Source organism: Plecotus auritus, assembly GCF_963455305.1.
Source record: "Plecotus auritus genome assembly, chromosome: 9".
Lineage (NCBI taxonomy): Eukaryota > Metazoa > Chordata > Mammalia > Chiroptera > Vespertilionidae > Plecotus > Plecotus auritus.
In genome coordinates this window covers 14,708,793-14,725,252 of record NC_137783.1, presented here as the reverse complement: position 1 = coordinate 14,725,252, position 16,460 = coordinate 14,708,793, and the positions used below count along the sequence as shown (strand labels likewise).

At 42.3% G+C, this 16,460-nt stretch overlaps 1 protein-coding gene across 4 annotated transcripts in view; it reads right to left on the bottom strand.

Moving 5' to 3' along the window:
* The window catches only part of SORCS1 (sortilin related VPS10 domain containing receptor 1), a gene marked incomplete at its 3' end in the record, with an annotated part of 485,219 nt that extends 480,916 nt beyond the window's left edge, over positions 1–4,303 (bottom strand). For all 4 annotated transcript variants that reach the window (XM_080641532.1, XM_080641530.1, XM_080641531.1 and 1 more), the window contains exon 1: positions 3,509–4,303. In XM_080641532.1, the coding sequence (XP_080497658.1) occupies positions 3,509–4,066 (558 nt within the window). In that variant the 5' untranslated portion in view covers positions 4,067–4,303. The remainder of the gene's footprint in view (positions 1–3,508) is intronic.
* Between the last annotated feature and the right edge of the window lie 12,157 nt (positions 4,304–16,460).

Sequence of the window (16,460 nt, the reverse complement as noted above, 5' to 3'; positions counted from 1 at the left end):
GGGTTTTGGAGTCAGATCACTTTGGGTGTTGGTCCCTGGCTTTGCCACGAACCTTCTGTATCCTTTTGGCAGGTCCTTTAGCCTAAGGAAGCCTCAGTTTCCTCCTCTATGTAACGGGAATAACATCTACTAATAACACGTTTTTGTCAAACTTAAGTGAGATGATGATGGAATAAAAAAGCATCTACCCAAAGGCCGGACCCAAGATGGGATGCAACTCAGTTTATTCACTAAGGGTGGATGGTAAATGCCATGTCCTAGGATAACTGAAGCAAATAGGTATGTGGGAGTCAACCAGACTCTCATGATCGATGAGAAATGCAGCATTAAAGATTCCATAATGGCCAAATATGTCAAGTAAAAGCTTCTTATAACACTGTTTCCAGTAAGGAGGGGACATGGCGGTGAATTGAAATATTTAAATTGACTCCAGCATAAAAATATGAAAGAGATATTAACACTTGCCACCCACCTATTACCTAACAAGGATTTTATAAGGATTCATGAATGTGGCACTTTGAAATTTTTTGGAAATAAGGAATAAACACATGCCCCATGACACATACATACATAGACAAATGTATATAGTTGAACAAACTAAGGATACTGTATAAATTTAGATCAGGGCACAGCATGCCTGGGATGAGCAGGGTAGCAACAATATGTTCTTGCTTATGACACCAAACTCATGACAAATGATTCATACCCAGCACCTTTCATGCCAGAAGATCCCCCCCGCCAAGGTGTTCCACCAACTCTAGCAAACAGTGCCCATCAAGCTAGACTGCAGCGCAGAGGAATCACATCACACCCACGATGAGGCAAAACAGCCCTGTCTTTACCCAACTGCACAAGCCCAACAGCTGGAGGGGGCGGGAAGGAGGTGAGAGAACCATCCAGAATTCCCCAGGAGTCTGACAGGCAGCCTATAATTACCATACATTTACACCTTCCATGCAGGTATTCTTGTCATCAGAAGCCACACTTACAAAGGCTTTTAGCTAAAGGTGAGATGAGTTCCTAGGATGTGTATTGCCTGTGGCCCTGAATGCATTTGGTGGTGGTGATGAAGAAGGGGGCTATAGGGGGAGACAATTAAATATTTAAAAAAATGAGAGTCCCTATGTTCCCTTCAGGTTTAGGTTCATGTAAAACACAAACAGGAAGAACTCAAACTCTGGTCTCCACTGCTTTTTATGTCACAAAGTTGGGAGGGGCAGTTTCTTTCTGCCTTTCTTCCCTTGAAAAAAAATATTTAAAACTTTGTCTCACCTTATGAATCTGGGCCAACTTTGTTTTGGAAGACCTAGATACAGACTATGTCTCCTCCTCTACCATCTGTACATACACACCAAAAAAACACCCCCCCAAACCAATTAGTGTGCAAGCAGGCAGGAATGAGAGGGCAGGGAAAAGGTGTCCTTACAAGAGTAAGAGGCTTAAGAGAGTAGAAAACTCATTAGTTAACATGAGTTGAGTACTCAAACCTCTGACATATACCATCCTGAATGTTTCCTACATTGTCTCAGACTTCCCTGCATGTCTCCCATCTAAGTCCTGACTCTAATAAGCCCTGCTGGGCTTATAAGCACCATTAAAAAAAAAAAAAAAAAGGCTGGCAATGCCTGGCACCATTTCTTAAATGGAGTTTAAAATTTGCCAAAGATGTACTCTTCTTGTCTCGCGCTTTCCAACATCTTTCAAGAGACAAACTGAAGTAGAGGTCTAATGGGTGAGTGATATTTTACAACTTGAATTACATTAAAAGCCAGAAATATTTTTAATCCAAAGTCCTTTACTCCTTGATACAACAGATGTAATATGTTTGATGTGTTTAAAATCTCCCCTTAAAGCCAGAAGCTTTGAGCTAATCACTTAAAGCAGTGCAAAAGTTATTCAATTAGTTTAAGATTCAAGATCAAACTGGGTGATTAATTTTAGTGGTTATGATATGAAAGATATGATAGTTAAGGTAAAGAACGAGGGCAAGGGTCTCCGGAGCTCCAACGAAAAGGATTCAGCTTCAATTATTGGATTAAACCAGTCCTGCAAACCATATAAAAACCACAGCCTCAGTCATGAAGGCTAAATTGTAGGGAATACCCTGCTGACGCTCCCAGAACAGAGACATCAATACGAAATGCTATTTATCATGATTTGCCTTAATACAATTTATATGTGTGTGCCCAAGGACTCCATAATGACAGGCTATTATTTTAAAATGTTCCCAACTTTCATGAAAAAGCTGACGATGAGCACAACTCACTAAATTGGCACTTCCCTGGGAAGGTTTCTGGCAATTACATCACAACTGAAAACATTTTGAAAGGTATCGGGCGCATAGACTGTGCATATTACAATTACTACAATCTCACTAACCGGATGGAAGATGAAACTTTGATTTATTTCTTTTCATTTTACTCATCCTTGGTTTTTATGAGCTTCTTGTCTGCTTAATGGCAGCCTAGAGAAGTTTCCACACTTTTAAATCCTCTTCAGCTGTTACCATCAAAGCTGGCTCTTGACTATTTCAGCTCATTCAGGTTTCCAGGTGCAGCTCAAAGGGGAATCGCTACCTCAGATTCCAGACAGGCAGGCTTTTCCAAAAATCGAAAACCTTCAGGGACTTGACCAATACTCGTGGACTTTCACTCCCCCCAGTGTCAGCCTCCTGGAACCCCGTAACCCCTCTCCCCGCTTCATAAAGGGGGGCTAAGTCTGTATTTGTGCTCTTCCCCAGAGGAGGTCAGGCAACAGGGAGAGAACAGGGAGTTGTTGTCGCTGGGATATATCTGATCTTCCTGGGACTGGTTTTTGCCAAGAAAACAACCACCCATTCACAGGCTGGAAAGCCCCAGCTCTCAAAACACACTGGCTGGTGCTGTGAGAAGATGCTGGGGAGTTCCCCTCCTGAAACTTGCACCCACGGGGTCCCCAGAAACAGACAGCACCTTATCTATCCACTGCATATCTCTTCCCTGGTTGGGGGGGGGGGGAAGGGGGCTAAGGAGCTCTGCATAAAAATAAAAGAAAACCCTCAAATAAAGTCGTATTGATCTTATTTGCGCTCATCCATAAGTCTAGCAAGTAAAGGGAAAGTCACTTGAGGGAATGTCTGCCTGCCTGGAAAGTTAACCCTTTCACCACCACATGCAGAATACTTTATTTAAGCCCCTCTGTCTGGTCTTCAGATCCATACTACTACACCAATGCGACCAGAGAAGCAGGGAACGGACTTGCCTGCTCTGTTTAAACCTTTGTTTGGGGCATGGAGAGGACGCTGATGGTTGTGCTGGGAAGAAGGGGGGAGGATGAGGGGGGAACTCCCAGCAGGTAACGTGAAAACATGAACTCCTGGGGCGGGGGAGGGGGAGAGCAGGCAAGACTTTAGTTTGCAGCATCTTTTCAGTCCAGAAACCCCATTCTCCACATTCTCCATCAGATCACACAGCCGACTTTAACCCTTTTCCTTCTTTCGCCCCTTTGCCCTCAGTCCCATTCTACTCACGCTGCTGTTGTGTCCAGACCAGTGGACCATAGCCTGGTTGTGTGCTGAGTCGCCCGTGAGGGCGAACGTGGTGCTGGTCAGTTTCAGCTCCTCCATCCGGAAGCGGGTGGCTTTGTCCGGGTCCCGCTCCGGAGTCTCAGGCTGCGGCTGCCCTCCGTCCCGCAGTACTCCTCGGGGGCTTCTACTCGAGCCCTCTCCTTGGTCCGCCTTCTCCCGATCCGCTCCACTCCGTCTCCTCCGGCCGGAGCGTGGAGCGACCGCCACGGGCGCCCCGGTGTCCCGGACCCGCTCCAGGGACAGCGCTCGGTCTCCGGGGGCCACTGAGAACAGGGGGCGCCCAAGAAGGGGCGGGGGCGTGGCAGGAGCCCTGCTTTGCGGCCCCTGGTGAAGGGAGCCCCCTGGGGTCGGAACCCAGCGTGGGCCCGAGCTGGGGTGCAGCTGGGGGCAGCAGGAGCCGCCGCCGCAGGCGCCCGGGGCGCAGAAGACCAAGAGCCCTGCGCCCGCGAAGAGCGCGCTCAGCCCGGCTGAGGAGCCGCCGCCGGCGCCAACTTTTCCCATCGCGGAGCGGAGAGCAGCGGAGAGGGTCCCGGACCGGAGGTGGCGGCGCGGGCTCTCCGCGGGCCGGCTGGGGAGACGGGCGCTCAAGACCCCAACTCCATCCAAGTTGGGCAGCGGCGGGGCGGGCGGAGTAGGCGCCGGGCAGGTGGCGGCCACTCGCCCAGGCTGGGCTGGAGCCGAGCACGGGTTCGGACGGAGCGAGCCGCCGCCGCCGCCACGCGGGGGTGGAGCCGAACTGAAGTCGCGGGCGGAGCGGGCGCTGGCGCGCGGGCGGGCGACGCGGGAGGGAGGGCGGGCGCTGCCGGGGCTCCGGGCGCCGCGTCCCGCTCGCGAGCTGCTCTGTGTGCGGGCGGCTGCGGGGACTGGATGCGCCACCGACCCTCCCGTTGGGCGCACTGGCGCTGCCGCCGCCGGCTCCTCGCCGCCTCCCGCTCTGATCCCGCGCGCCTCGCAGGGCTCCTCTGTGAGTCCGCGCGCGCCTCCCGCGGGGGCGGCCAGCTCGGAGCTGGCGAAGTGGTCACTGTGTTAGGGACTATTTCCGTTTTACTATTTCTATTGGTCTCTGTGGCTTTCTCCCCCCTCCCCACCCTGGTCTTTTCCACTTTGGAAAAGAGGGATGGCTGGGCTCCTGGATTTTCCCTTCCTAGTGTCCGTGCGTTGGCATCCTGACCTTACCGTGAGCAGAGTCTGTGTCCAGGTCTGGGGCAGATTCCCGAAAGGCTACAGTGTAGAATGATGTAATTAAGTGATGAGCGGGGGAGGGGGAGGATGCCCATCAATTATCACATTCAGTTCCCTTTCCTGACCTCCAAAGGCACTCACTGCATGGGAACTCAATCTCCCTGCATCTGCGGGCGTGCATCTTGGCTTTCCTAGGAGACTGCAAACTCACTGAGGACAGGAAGACCCAACTGTGAGCAAGTTGGAAGCAGTGACCAGTTTATGTTGTTTTTATCTTGAGGGCTTGACACAGTGCCCTACGTGGTAAGAAGTGTAAGTCATGAATCCAATGAGTATGTATTGTGGATTCATGTATTATAGATGTATTATGTGTATTTTAGATCTGTATGGGATTAAATGCAGGGAAGGAGGCGTGGCGCTGTGTGTATCCGGTCATGGGTGCCTTGCCCGGCGCTTCTAAACGGGCCCTCAGACAAGTGGCATCTCTGGCTCTCCAAGGCTTTCCATGAAGCGGTGGCATTAGAAATTCTTTCCATTCCTAAAATTATGCAATTGTATGATTATAATGTCTGCCCAGCCCAGCTCCCCTGCTACTGTTCAAAAGTTCAGATGAAGATTTATAGCAGGTGAATGGGCTTTGAAAATTACAAAGAACTTCTCAATCTCCAAGCCTTCTTTCAAATAGAAAGTGTGCTTCTAAGGGTTGAAATACCTTCACATTTCTTTGTAGTCTTCATGTGCCTACTAACACTTCCCCTCATAAGGCAACTATTACATTATTCAATGAGGACTTACTGGCTGAATAAATGAATGCCTCAGCCAAAGCAGTACAATTTCCCATTTCGAATTCGATTTTTGCCCATTTTCCCACTTGCAGAGGTAACCTTACTGAATTCTGAGTTTGCAATGGGACCAACTTGAAATTAACCAAGTGACAATTATTCTTTAATTAATAATAACCCCTTTTTTAATGCTTTCCAAGAGGAATTCCTCATAGCAATCCAACCCAGAGTTGTGTAACAAAAAAATTAATTTAAATTATTTCTCTTAGGACAAATCCCAGGAGGGCAGGCTCCTTGCCTATAAATGTGTGTATTTAAAAGGACAAGCAAGGGTCCTCTTTGTCATTAGGGGAGTCACACTCTGTGCTTCCAGAAGCACCTGTAGTGCACACACCTGAGCCTTCCTGTGAAAGGAACACTGCCTGGCAGGTGTGGCTTCTCGGTGGGGAGGGGAGAGCCAGAGGTCCTCTCCCCTCCCCACATTGCAAGTGCTCTTTGTCAGAGCCCAGGACAGCTGTCTTCCTCTTTCCGAAAGGTTTTCAGAGCTTTGCACGATCATTTGCTTAATGCCTCCTTTCCAGTCAGGATACCTGCCTGAGAATTCCTCCAAGAGAGGAAAACCAGATTCAGGAATCAGAACCCAAGTAAGTTCCCATCCACATATAGGACTGGGACAAGTGAAATGGAAGAAAAGAAATCAGTGGGTTAGATTTTTCTGGTTTTCATCTACCATTGCGAAATGTAGATTTGTTTTGATTTCAAAATTAAGTTGTTCCTGAAGACCTGATACAAGTAGAGCGGATTTTTCCTCCCCGAAGAGTTGACAGCTTGCATCTTTCAAAACACACCTATGACAATGACCCCTTTAAAGTGAAAGCATTTCCAGCTCATGTGCTGAGAATTCATAGAAGGCAGACACTTTTTTTACTGCCTGATTTTAATTAGTAATTTGAGAAGCAGTTTACACAGATATGGATGAAATTGGCTCCAAGTGTTGTATTGTGTGGTTTTTTTTTAAATAAATTCATTTTTATATATTATGGCTCTGATCCCCATGACTTTCTGCTCAATAAGCAGAAAGGGAAAGTGCCAGAAATTTCCTAGACCATCCTTTTTTTCCAGAAGACTTGAAGAAATAGGCTAATTATGGAGGAAAGTGGGGTAGTCTATTCAAAGTGTTTTTATTCCAACAACCCACTAAGCACCCTAATAGGTTTTATTAATACAATGCATTAAGCATGGGTCATTTATTAGGAAAATAGTTGATATCAAAGGCCAGTAAAGAACATGGATCTGTAATTCCAATAAGGAGTCTTTCATTGTGCATATGAAAAATAGGCCACCCCCGAGCCTAGTTACCACCCTTCATCACCTGGACGAGCAATAGAACCTCTTGACAGCTCTCTCTACTCCATAATTGCTGCCCTCCAACTTATCTCTACAATGGTCATCAGGAAGGTGACCAATGCATGCAATGGTTCATGCATTAAGGGTATGTGTGCAGGAAGAAAATAATGGCCTTATTGCCCAGCCAGTGTGGCTCAGTGGTTGAGCATCTAACTATGAATAAGGAGGTCACAGTTCGATTCCCTATCAGGGTACATGCTCGGTTTTGGGCTCGATCCCCAGTGTGGGAGGCAGCCAATCAATGATTCTCTCACACCATTGATGTTTCTATCCTCTCTCCCTCTCCCTTCCTCTCTGAAATGGATAAAAAAGGAAAACAATGGCCTTATTAATACTTAATTACTGATTAACATTTATATATGTTGTGTGTCTCTGTGTTATTTTTTACAAAATTTACTTCAGCTGAGTACTATCGTTGTATCATAAAATAACACTTGACAGATTACATTAAACTACTCAAAGTCACAAGGCAAGTTAGTGTAAGAGACAAGGCTTCAATCTAGGTATCTTATTCCTAATATGTTTTTGACATTATGCAACACTATTTCTACTCCTAATCCAACTCATAGCAGATAACGTTTATTGATGATTTACTATGTGCCATGCACTATAATTAGAGTCATTTCAGTAATGTTGAGCAAGCAATTTTAGAAATAAGTAAGCAAGTTTGTTTAGGCTGAAGGGAAAATGTATTCTCCAATTAATATTTGCTTTTATTCAAGGTAGGGTGGAGAGGAATGTTAAAGAGAGCGGTGTATTTGCTGCACACATACCCTTAATGCATGAACTACAGTAGCTGTCACGTTGGTTTTCCTTTTCCCCCTTTTCCTTGTTCTCTCCACATCTGATGGACACTTTGGCCTTGGCTGCACTAAATCACATTATATGTCTCATCAGTGGAACAATGTCTTTTAATAGCTCTCAAAATACTTGGTTCCCCTTGGATACCATTGAGACAAGTGTCTTGCATTTCAGACCAATTTCGTGAAGAACCAAAGAAAGAAAATGGGAGAATAACATGCAGACTCTTCTCATGGCCTGCCAAAGGGATGATGGAATTAAAACAAAACAAAACAAGAACTTCCCTTGCCCTAGCTGGTTTGGCTCAATGGATAGAGCGTCTGCCTGTGGACTGAAGGGTCCCAGGTTTGATTCCGGCCAAGGGCATATGCCTGGGTTGTGGGCTCGATCCCCAGTGGGGAGTGTTCAGGAGGCAGCCAATCAATGATTCTCTCTCATTGATGTTTCTATCTCTCTCTCACTCTCCCTTCCTCTCTAAAATCAATAATAATAATAAAAACAAAAAAAAACAACTTCCCTTTCAAGTACTTTCAGGTATCAACAAATACTAGTCCAGTAATTGTACCTCTTCATACACCCAATATATGTGGCTTTAAGAGAAGGGGTTAAACCCTCTTAACTGTAAAAATAAGTCTAAGATTCTCATCCTCACTCATAAGGATGTTGTAAAAGTTCATTCAATTTCACGCACCTCTTAGAGATAAGAATACTGCTTTGTATTTATGTAACTGCTATTTCATCAGAACTCTAAACAGTGTTTCCCCCCTCATTTAATAAATCTTGCAGCAGCTCCAAAAGATAGGTAGGGGGCAGATTTTGCCTGCATCTTACAGAATAAAAATGAAATTTATCTAAGGTCATAGAGTTAGAGAGAAAAAACTTGGAACTGAATTTTGTTGTCCTTTTCCCCCCTCCATTTAGCTCTAATCCACCCCCAATTTGTATCAGTATGAATTAAAATTCCACATTATTTTTTGTTTAGCTATTATGCATTGCTTATGCAATTATTTCAGGTTTCAAAAAATAGTTTGTATAATTCAATAGGAAGAGAAGCATGAAATAATATCACTGTCATTGTGTGAACTCATATATGCATATATTTTTCCCATTCAAAGAGTCATACTTAATGTGAAAGAGATAAAATGTGCACTATGACTAAGTTTATTTAGAGACATATTATTAGACTTTTAAAAACACACCTTTAGCCCAGGCTGGTTTGGCTCAGTAGATAGAGCCTCAGCCTGAGGACTGAAGGGTCTCAGGTTCACTTCCAGTCAAGGGCACATGCTGGGATTGTGGGCTTGATCCTCAGTAGGGGGCATGCAGGATGTTTCTCTCTCTCCCTCTCCCTTCCTCTCTGAAATCAATAAAAAAATATTTTTAAAAATAAAATAAAAATAAACCTTGACCAAAGGTCTTAGTCTGTATTTCAAATTTTCATTATAGTCTTAAAATCATCTGGAAACTATGAAAAGTAACTTTTATCATCTCTCTCTCTTGTCCTCTTCTAGTCTGTTCATCCAACATAAAAAGGCTTTCAGGTATAAATCCCAAAACCAACATCATAATCCTTTTTTTATGCCATTCTCCTTGAAAGTGCAAAGAGGAAGAAACACACTCGGAGCACATTTCACTTCTGTTCTTTTGGGAGTCCTGAGTAGAGGCAAAAAGACAAAAAAAAACCCCAAAAAACAAAAAACAACCAGAAAGCTAGCCCCCAAATTCGTCGAGGCCTGCTGAGATGACAACTAAAAGCTCCCAGATCACAAGAACTCTTGGTTATTTTTGTCTCTTTTCCAAAGAACTGATCCCAAAATGAACGAGGTTAAAATGAAGCCAATTTCTGTAGATTTCTAGGGCATGACATTCCAGCTGAATACAACCCTATAACACATTCAGCAGCTACTGAGAAGTAGGATCGTGGGGTGTTCTCTCTTAAATAATAAGAGTAACTTGCAAAGAAAAGGCAGAAACAGCCCTAACCGGTTTGGCTCAGTGGATAGAGACTTGGCCTGCGGACTCAAGGGTCCCAGGTTGGATTCTGGTCAAGGGCATGTACCTTGGTTGCTGGCACATCACCAGTAAGGGGTGTGCAGGAGGCAGCTGATGGATGTTTCTCTCTCATCGATGTTTCTAACTCTCTCTCCCTCTCCCTTCCTCTCTGTAAAAAATCAATAAAATATATTTTTTAAAAGAAGAAAAGGCAGAAACAACTCAAAGAATAACTAGCACCGTTGGGCAGGTATCTCCGACAGTATGTTAATCTCTGGTAGCAACACAAAAGTACACGGAGGAGGAAGGGAGGAGAAAAGATCAAAGTTTATTGTGTCTTTCTGCCTCTGGTGCTTGGAGACAGTGCAGTGTGGGGCATAAATTACTAAACTTTGAAGCCAGATTCTAGTTTTAAATCCTGTATATGCCATTCCACTAGCTGAACAATAGCATTGGACTTTCTGAAGTTCTGTTGCATGATCTGTAAATGGAAGTTGCGTCACCTTCCTTGTGTGAGGCTGTTCTACACGGCGCAGGGCAAATGCTCCCCACACGCCAGCTGTTCAAGTTATTTCCACTTCAAGGTGATAACTGTTCTCCATGTGCTTCCTTAGACTGAAGACAAGTAAATTCCAGCCCATTAAAAAAAATTAATAAGTTTATTGCCTTCTAGATACAACACAAAATTTAAAGACCACCATACTTCATAACATATAACAAGAAGATTAGGGGACGGGGGTTGGAACTCAGAAGCTGTGCTTTGGAAACAGATGGAAAGGATGGGATAAACTACTGAGTCTTGGTTCTTGTCAAAAAGGCTTCCTTGTGAAATCAGTGTACTTATAAAATTGTTCTTAGTTACTGTAGCTTTATAATAGATCTTGATATCTTGTGTGAAGTCTCCTACTTAGTTCTTTCAGATTGTGTTAGAATTACCTTGTTAATTAAAAGAGAGAGAGGGAGAGAGATGAGAGAGAAGAGAGAGAGAGAAATGCAGGTGTTTTAATGAGATTGCATTGTATCCATAAATCAATTAGGGAAAAAGTAACATCTTAAAAGTATTGAGTCCTCCAAACTGTGAATATATTATTTTCTTCATTCATTTAGAATTTCTTTGAGTTCTTTTAGCAGTATTTATAAGTTTTCAGCATAAAAACCCTGCACATGTTTCAATAAATTATTTCCAGGTACTGGAGGTATTTGGTGGAATTGTGTATGCAATCTCTTTACTAGAGGCCCAGTACACGAAAATCATGCACTCAGGGGACGGAGGTGTCTCTCAGCCCGGCCTGCACCCTCTCACAGTCCAAGAGCCCTCGGGGGATGTCCAACTGACATGAGGTGGGAGAGGCTCCCTAGCCGTGAGCCTGGCTTCTGGCTAAGTGGCGCTCCCCCTGTGGGAGCACACTGACCACCAGGGGGCAGCTCTTGCATTGAGCGTTTGCCCCCTGGTGGTCAGTGTGTGTCATAGCGATTGGTCATTCCTCTGTTCAGTCAATTTGCATATTAGCCTTTTATGCCCGTAGGATCAGGTTGAAACCAGCTCTCCGACATCCCCCGAGGGGTCCTGGATTGTGAGAGGGCACAGGCCAGGCCAAGGGACTCTACCAGTGCATGATCGGGGCCAGGGAGGGACGCAGGAGGTTGACCTGCTGCCGAGGGACCGCGGGAGGGCTCCAGGTCCCGATCAGCCAGATCCCAGTAGCAATCTAACCTACTGGTCAGAGCATGTGCCCCCCCACGGTGGTCAGTGCATGTTATAGCGACTGGTCGACTGGTCAACTGTGTGTTCCCTGGTGGTCAGTACACACCATAGTGAGCAGTTGAGCAGCCTTAGCATATCATTAGCATATTACACTTTGATTGGTTGAACAGCCAACCAGATGACCAGATACCTAGCATATTAGGTTCTTTTTATATAGGATCTTAATTTTCAATTAAATGTTGATAGTATATTGAAATAAAATTAATTATTACATTAATTTTGTACCTAGTGGCTGTGTTTTTACTTATTAATTTTAATATTTCTTAGATTACTTTAGAATTTTTATGTTCCAGATCATATCATGTGCAAATTAAACTTCTATATCTTTTTTTTTCAAATATTTCTAATGTATACTTTATTGCTTTTGCTTTGGCTGGGAAGACAAATACAATATTGAATAGAAATGGTAGCAGTGGGCGGCCTAATATGATTGTAGTGAGCTCAGAAAAAATAGAGTGAAAGGTTCCATTATTTTATTATGAAATATGTTGTTTATTGGGATTTTTGTTTGTGCAAATGATGTTATGGCATTAATACTTTTCTTTAATTTGTAGTTGGCTGACATTTTATAAAACAAAAAATAGGTTTTTATTTTATTACACACTTTTTCTGCATCTTTTGAAATGGCCACATATTTTTCTCCTTTGTTTTGATTATTGAATGTTAATCTAATTGCACTCCTGGAATAATTTCCCCTTGAGTATAATCTATTATTTTATTGATGAATCTTATTTGCTTATCATTTTGTGGTTTTTTTTTTACAATTATATTCATGATCTATCTTATTCTTTAATTTTCCTTATTCTTTAATTTTGCATTGCCATTGTCAGATTTTGGAACCAAGGTTATGTTGGCTTCATAAAACAAATTAATATGTTCCCACTTTCTCTATATTCTGGGGGGATGTGTGTAAGATTGGTGTTAGTGTTTTCCCTAGGTATTTGGAGGAAATAACAGATGAAGGGATCTGGACTTAAATTTATAGAAAAATTTTATTTGCATACACAATTTACTTTATATATGTTTTAGATGTAAATATAGACATGTATTAAACTTTTTCATTTCTTTTTGCATTAATTTTGGTACATTGTATTTTTCAAATAATATATACATTGAATCAGAATTTTTCAAATCTGTTCCAAAAATTTGTTTCTATTATTTACTTTTACTAATCATATTGTTTTGCTACCTGTTAGCTTTATATTAATGTCCTCCTTTTGATTCCTGATATTGGTGATTTTTGTCTTCATTTATCTTTATATATTTACATATTTTGAATATGTTATTAGGGTCGAATATATTTAGAATTTTCATATCATCCTTTAAAACCAATCCTTTTATAATTTTGAGATGCTCCTTTCAGTTTCTAGTATTATTTCTTGCCTTACAATTGACTCTGCATTTCTTGGATGGTTAGTGATCCTGAGCATCTTTTCATATGTCTGTTGGCCATCTGGATGCCCTCTTTGGAGAAGTGTCTATTCAGGTCTTATGCCCATTTTTAATAGATACTTTTATTGTTTCCTTGTTAATTTTTATGAGTTCCTTATATATTTTGGATATTAACCCCTTATAAGGAGTTTAATTAGCAAATATCTTCTTCTATTCAGTAGATTGTCTTTTCATTTTATTGATGGCTTCCTCCGCTGTGCAAAAACTCTTCAGTTTGATGCAGTCCCATTTGTTTATTTTTTCTTTTATTTCACTTGCCCAAAGAGACAGCCAAATATATATGTAAATATATACTACTGAGAGCAATGTCAAAGAATTTACTGCCTATGTTTTCCTCTAGAATTTTATGGTTTTGAGATCTTACATTAAAGTCTATTCCATTTTGAGTTTATTTTTGTATAGGTATAAAAAAGTGATCCAATATATTCTTTTGCATGAGTCTGTCCAGTTTTCCCAATACCATTTATTGAAGAGACTGTCTTTATCCCATTGAATATTCTTGCTTCTTTGTTGTAGATTAATTGACCATATAGGCATGAATTTATTTCTGGGTTCTCTTCTGCTCCATTGATTTATATGTCTATTTTTATGCAAATACCATGCTGTTTTAATTGCTAGACCCTTGTAGTATACTTGGATATTAGGTAGTGTGAGACCTCCAACTTTGTTCTTCTTTCTCAGCAGCATTATTTACAATAACCAAGATATGAAAGCAATATTTTCTTGTTTACTGATTTTTTCTTCTGTCCTCTCCTCTCTTCTCTTAAGCCAATTCATTGAGTTTTGCATTTTAGTTGTTATATTTTTCATTCTAAAATTTCCACTTGATTTTTATTTGTATCTTTTATTTCTTTGCTATGCCTGTGTATTTGCTGACATTTTCTATTTTTACATTTGTTTTACATGTGTTCTTAATTGATCATTGGAGTATTTTTAGATGGGAGCTTTAAAATTGCTGTTAGATAATTCTAACATTTTTGTCACATCTTGATGTTTGCATCTATTATTTGTCTTTTTTCATTCAGATTGAGATCTTTCTGGTTCTTGGTATGATGAGAGATTTTTTTTTATTGAAACCTGGACATGTGTGTCATTATGTTATGAGACTCTGGCTCTTGTTTAAATTGGTGGTTTAGCTCCTTCTTCCAAATAGGAAAAGAGACATGCTGTTTCATAACTGCCAGATGGGAGAAAAATTTCAGGCTCCCCTCAGTCTCGTTGACACCCATAGGGTGTCTTCTTTGTTACTGGTGGGTGGCGTGGAAGTTCTGGTTCTTCACTTTGCCACACTGATACCTCGCTGGCTGGAGAGTAGGAGTTCCTAGTACAGTTCTGCATAGTCTCTAATGACTCCTGAGAGGGGCGGGCTTGTTACCACTAGACAGTGGTGCAAGTCTTCACTCTTCCCTGGACCTTCTGTAACCCCCTCAGCAGACAGAGGGAGGAACCCCTCATTACTTCAGTAGAGAAAGTCCAGGCTCCCTATATCGTCTTCATTATGGGGGAAGGAGTGTCTCATTACTGCCTGGTGAGATGAAAATCTTGGCTCCCTGTTCTGTCTTCTGTGACACTTAATGGAGGTAACTTACCTGCAAAAATGCTCTATGTGTTTGCCATTCCCTTGGATAACAAGGCTGTCTGAGATGCATTCTTCCATGGTTCTACCAGAAGAATCAGAAGAGAAGCCCATGTGTGAAAGTATATTTCCAATCTCTTCTGTGTCTTATATGCTACTAGTGGCCGGTGCACAGATTAGTGCACATTGAAAGGAAGTGGGGCCGTGCTCCCAAGTCACTGCAGCTTGGCAGTAAACCAGATTCGGGGCCGACAGTGCCCCAGCAACAACGTTACCCATGGCCGAAGGTGGAATCGTGCGGCCCTGCAAGGAATCGGGCTCCCTCCTCTCTGGTTCCTGGGTGCGTCACCTGAGAACCACCGCTGCCATTGCAGCTCAGCAGCTCCTGCGTTGTCTGCCCCCTGGTGGTTAGTGGATGTCATATGTACCGGACAGTCGGACGGTCCCTTAGCCTTTTATATATAGATTATCTCATTAGCCTAAGCAAGTCACATAACTGAGCCCAAAATCAAGAACCCAAAAGTTCACTCTACCTTCTATGATATAAAAGCAAGCCACACAACCAATCTAAGGCATCCAAAATTCTAATGAAGTAATGGAATCAGGGTAGGACCTCGTGATTCCATGATCTTTATTCATTCTTGATGCTATAGTTCCCTCTTTTGCCAGTTTTAGACAAGTATTGACCAGTATTTTCTCAAGGATTGCTTATGAATCTTGCTCTCCTCTCCTCTGAGTTGCAATTAAAAGTGTGTTAAAACTGTTATGCTCTTTCCTTGTGCTTTCATCCTTTTTCTCTCTAAGCATTAAGCTGCTTACATTAGTCTGACATAATTTTCAATTAAATAATATTTCGTTCTTCTATTACACTCTTTTATTTAATTCTAAGGTTCGAAACTACATTTTCTTTTTAGTTTTAGAATTTTTAATTGCGTACTATTTATCTTTTTATAGCCTGCAGGATTCTTCTGGTGTTACTCATGTTTTCCTCTGTGTTGTTTTTTTTTCCCCAGAGCATATTAATGCTAATTATTCTCAAGTGTCTGTCTTTGTGAATTACCTGTGTATTGGTCAGTTTCTATTCTCTCTCTCTCTCTTTCTCTCTCTTGGCTTTTAGTATTGTTTGGCTCCATGCTTTGTACTTTTTTTTTGGATCTCAGACAAAATAAAAATATTTAGAGGCTCTGGACAATAGCATCTTTATATAACAATTGTATAAACATTTCTTCTGAATTATAGATGGAACACACAAACTTTATCTGGCTCTGATTATTCATGGCAGGATGGGTAGATATGGGACACTGGAAACCCAAGCTCCTTGTTTTCACCCAAATAAATCTTATCACCAGACCTTATCCTCCCTTGTGGGTCCCCGAAAGTGCCTTTTCTCATGACACCACAAGGCCCCACTTCCACCAGTAACAAGACCACACTTGGAGAAAGATTGTCTCAGAGAAACAATGCCTGATACATTGGGGTGATCGGTAGGTGTTTCCCGAATAGTTGAATAAATAAGTAGATTGATAAAATATATAGAATCACTTGCAGTTTGGTAACCAAGTTTCTAACTAAATGTAGCACCAGGATCAGAAAAGATGGAAGGAAAAGTTACATTTTAAAAAAAATCTTATGTAAGAATTTCAAACTTAGGAATTTTCTCTATCTTCCCAATGTTAACGCCAGAGCAGTCCCAGAGCAGAGATGCTCCGCCATCGTGCTGTCCTACAGCAGGGGCTCAGTCTGTGGTCCCCCAACCAGCAGTGATGCCTCACCTGGGAACTTGTTAGAAATGTAAATTACTTGTCCTTACCCAAGACTCACTGAATCAGAAAAAGAAAGTTTACGGACTTTCCAGGGGATCGCAACGCACATGGAACTTTGAGAACAGCTGCTCTACAATATGGATTTTAATAAGTTGGCAATGAATCACATGGAAAA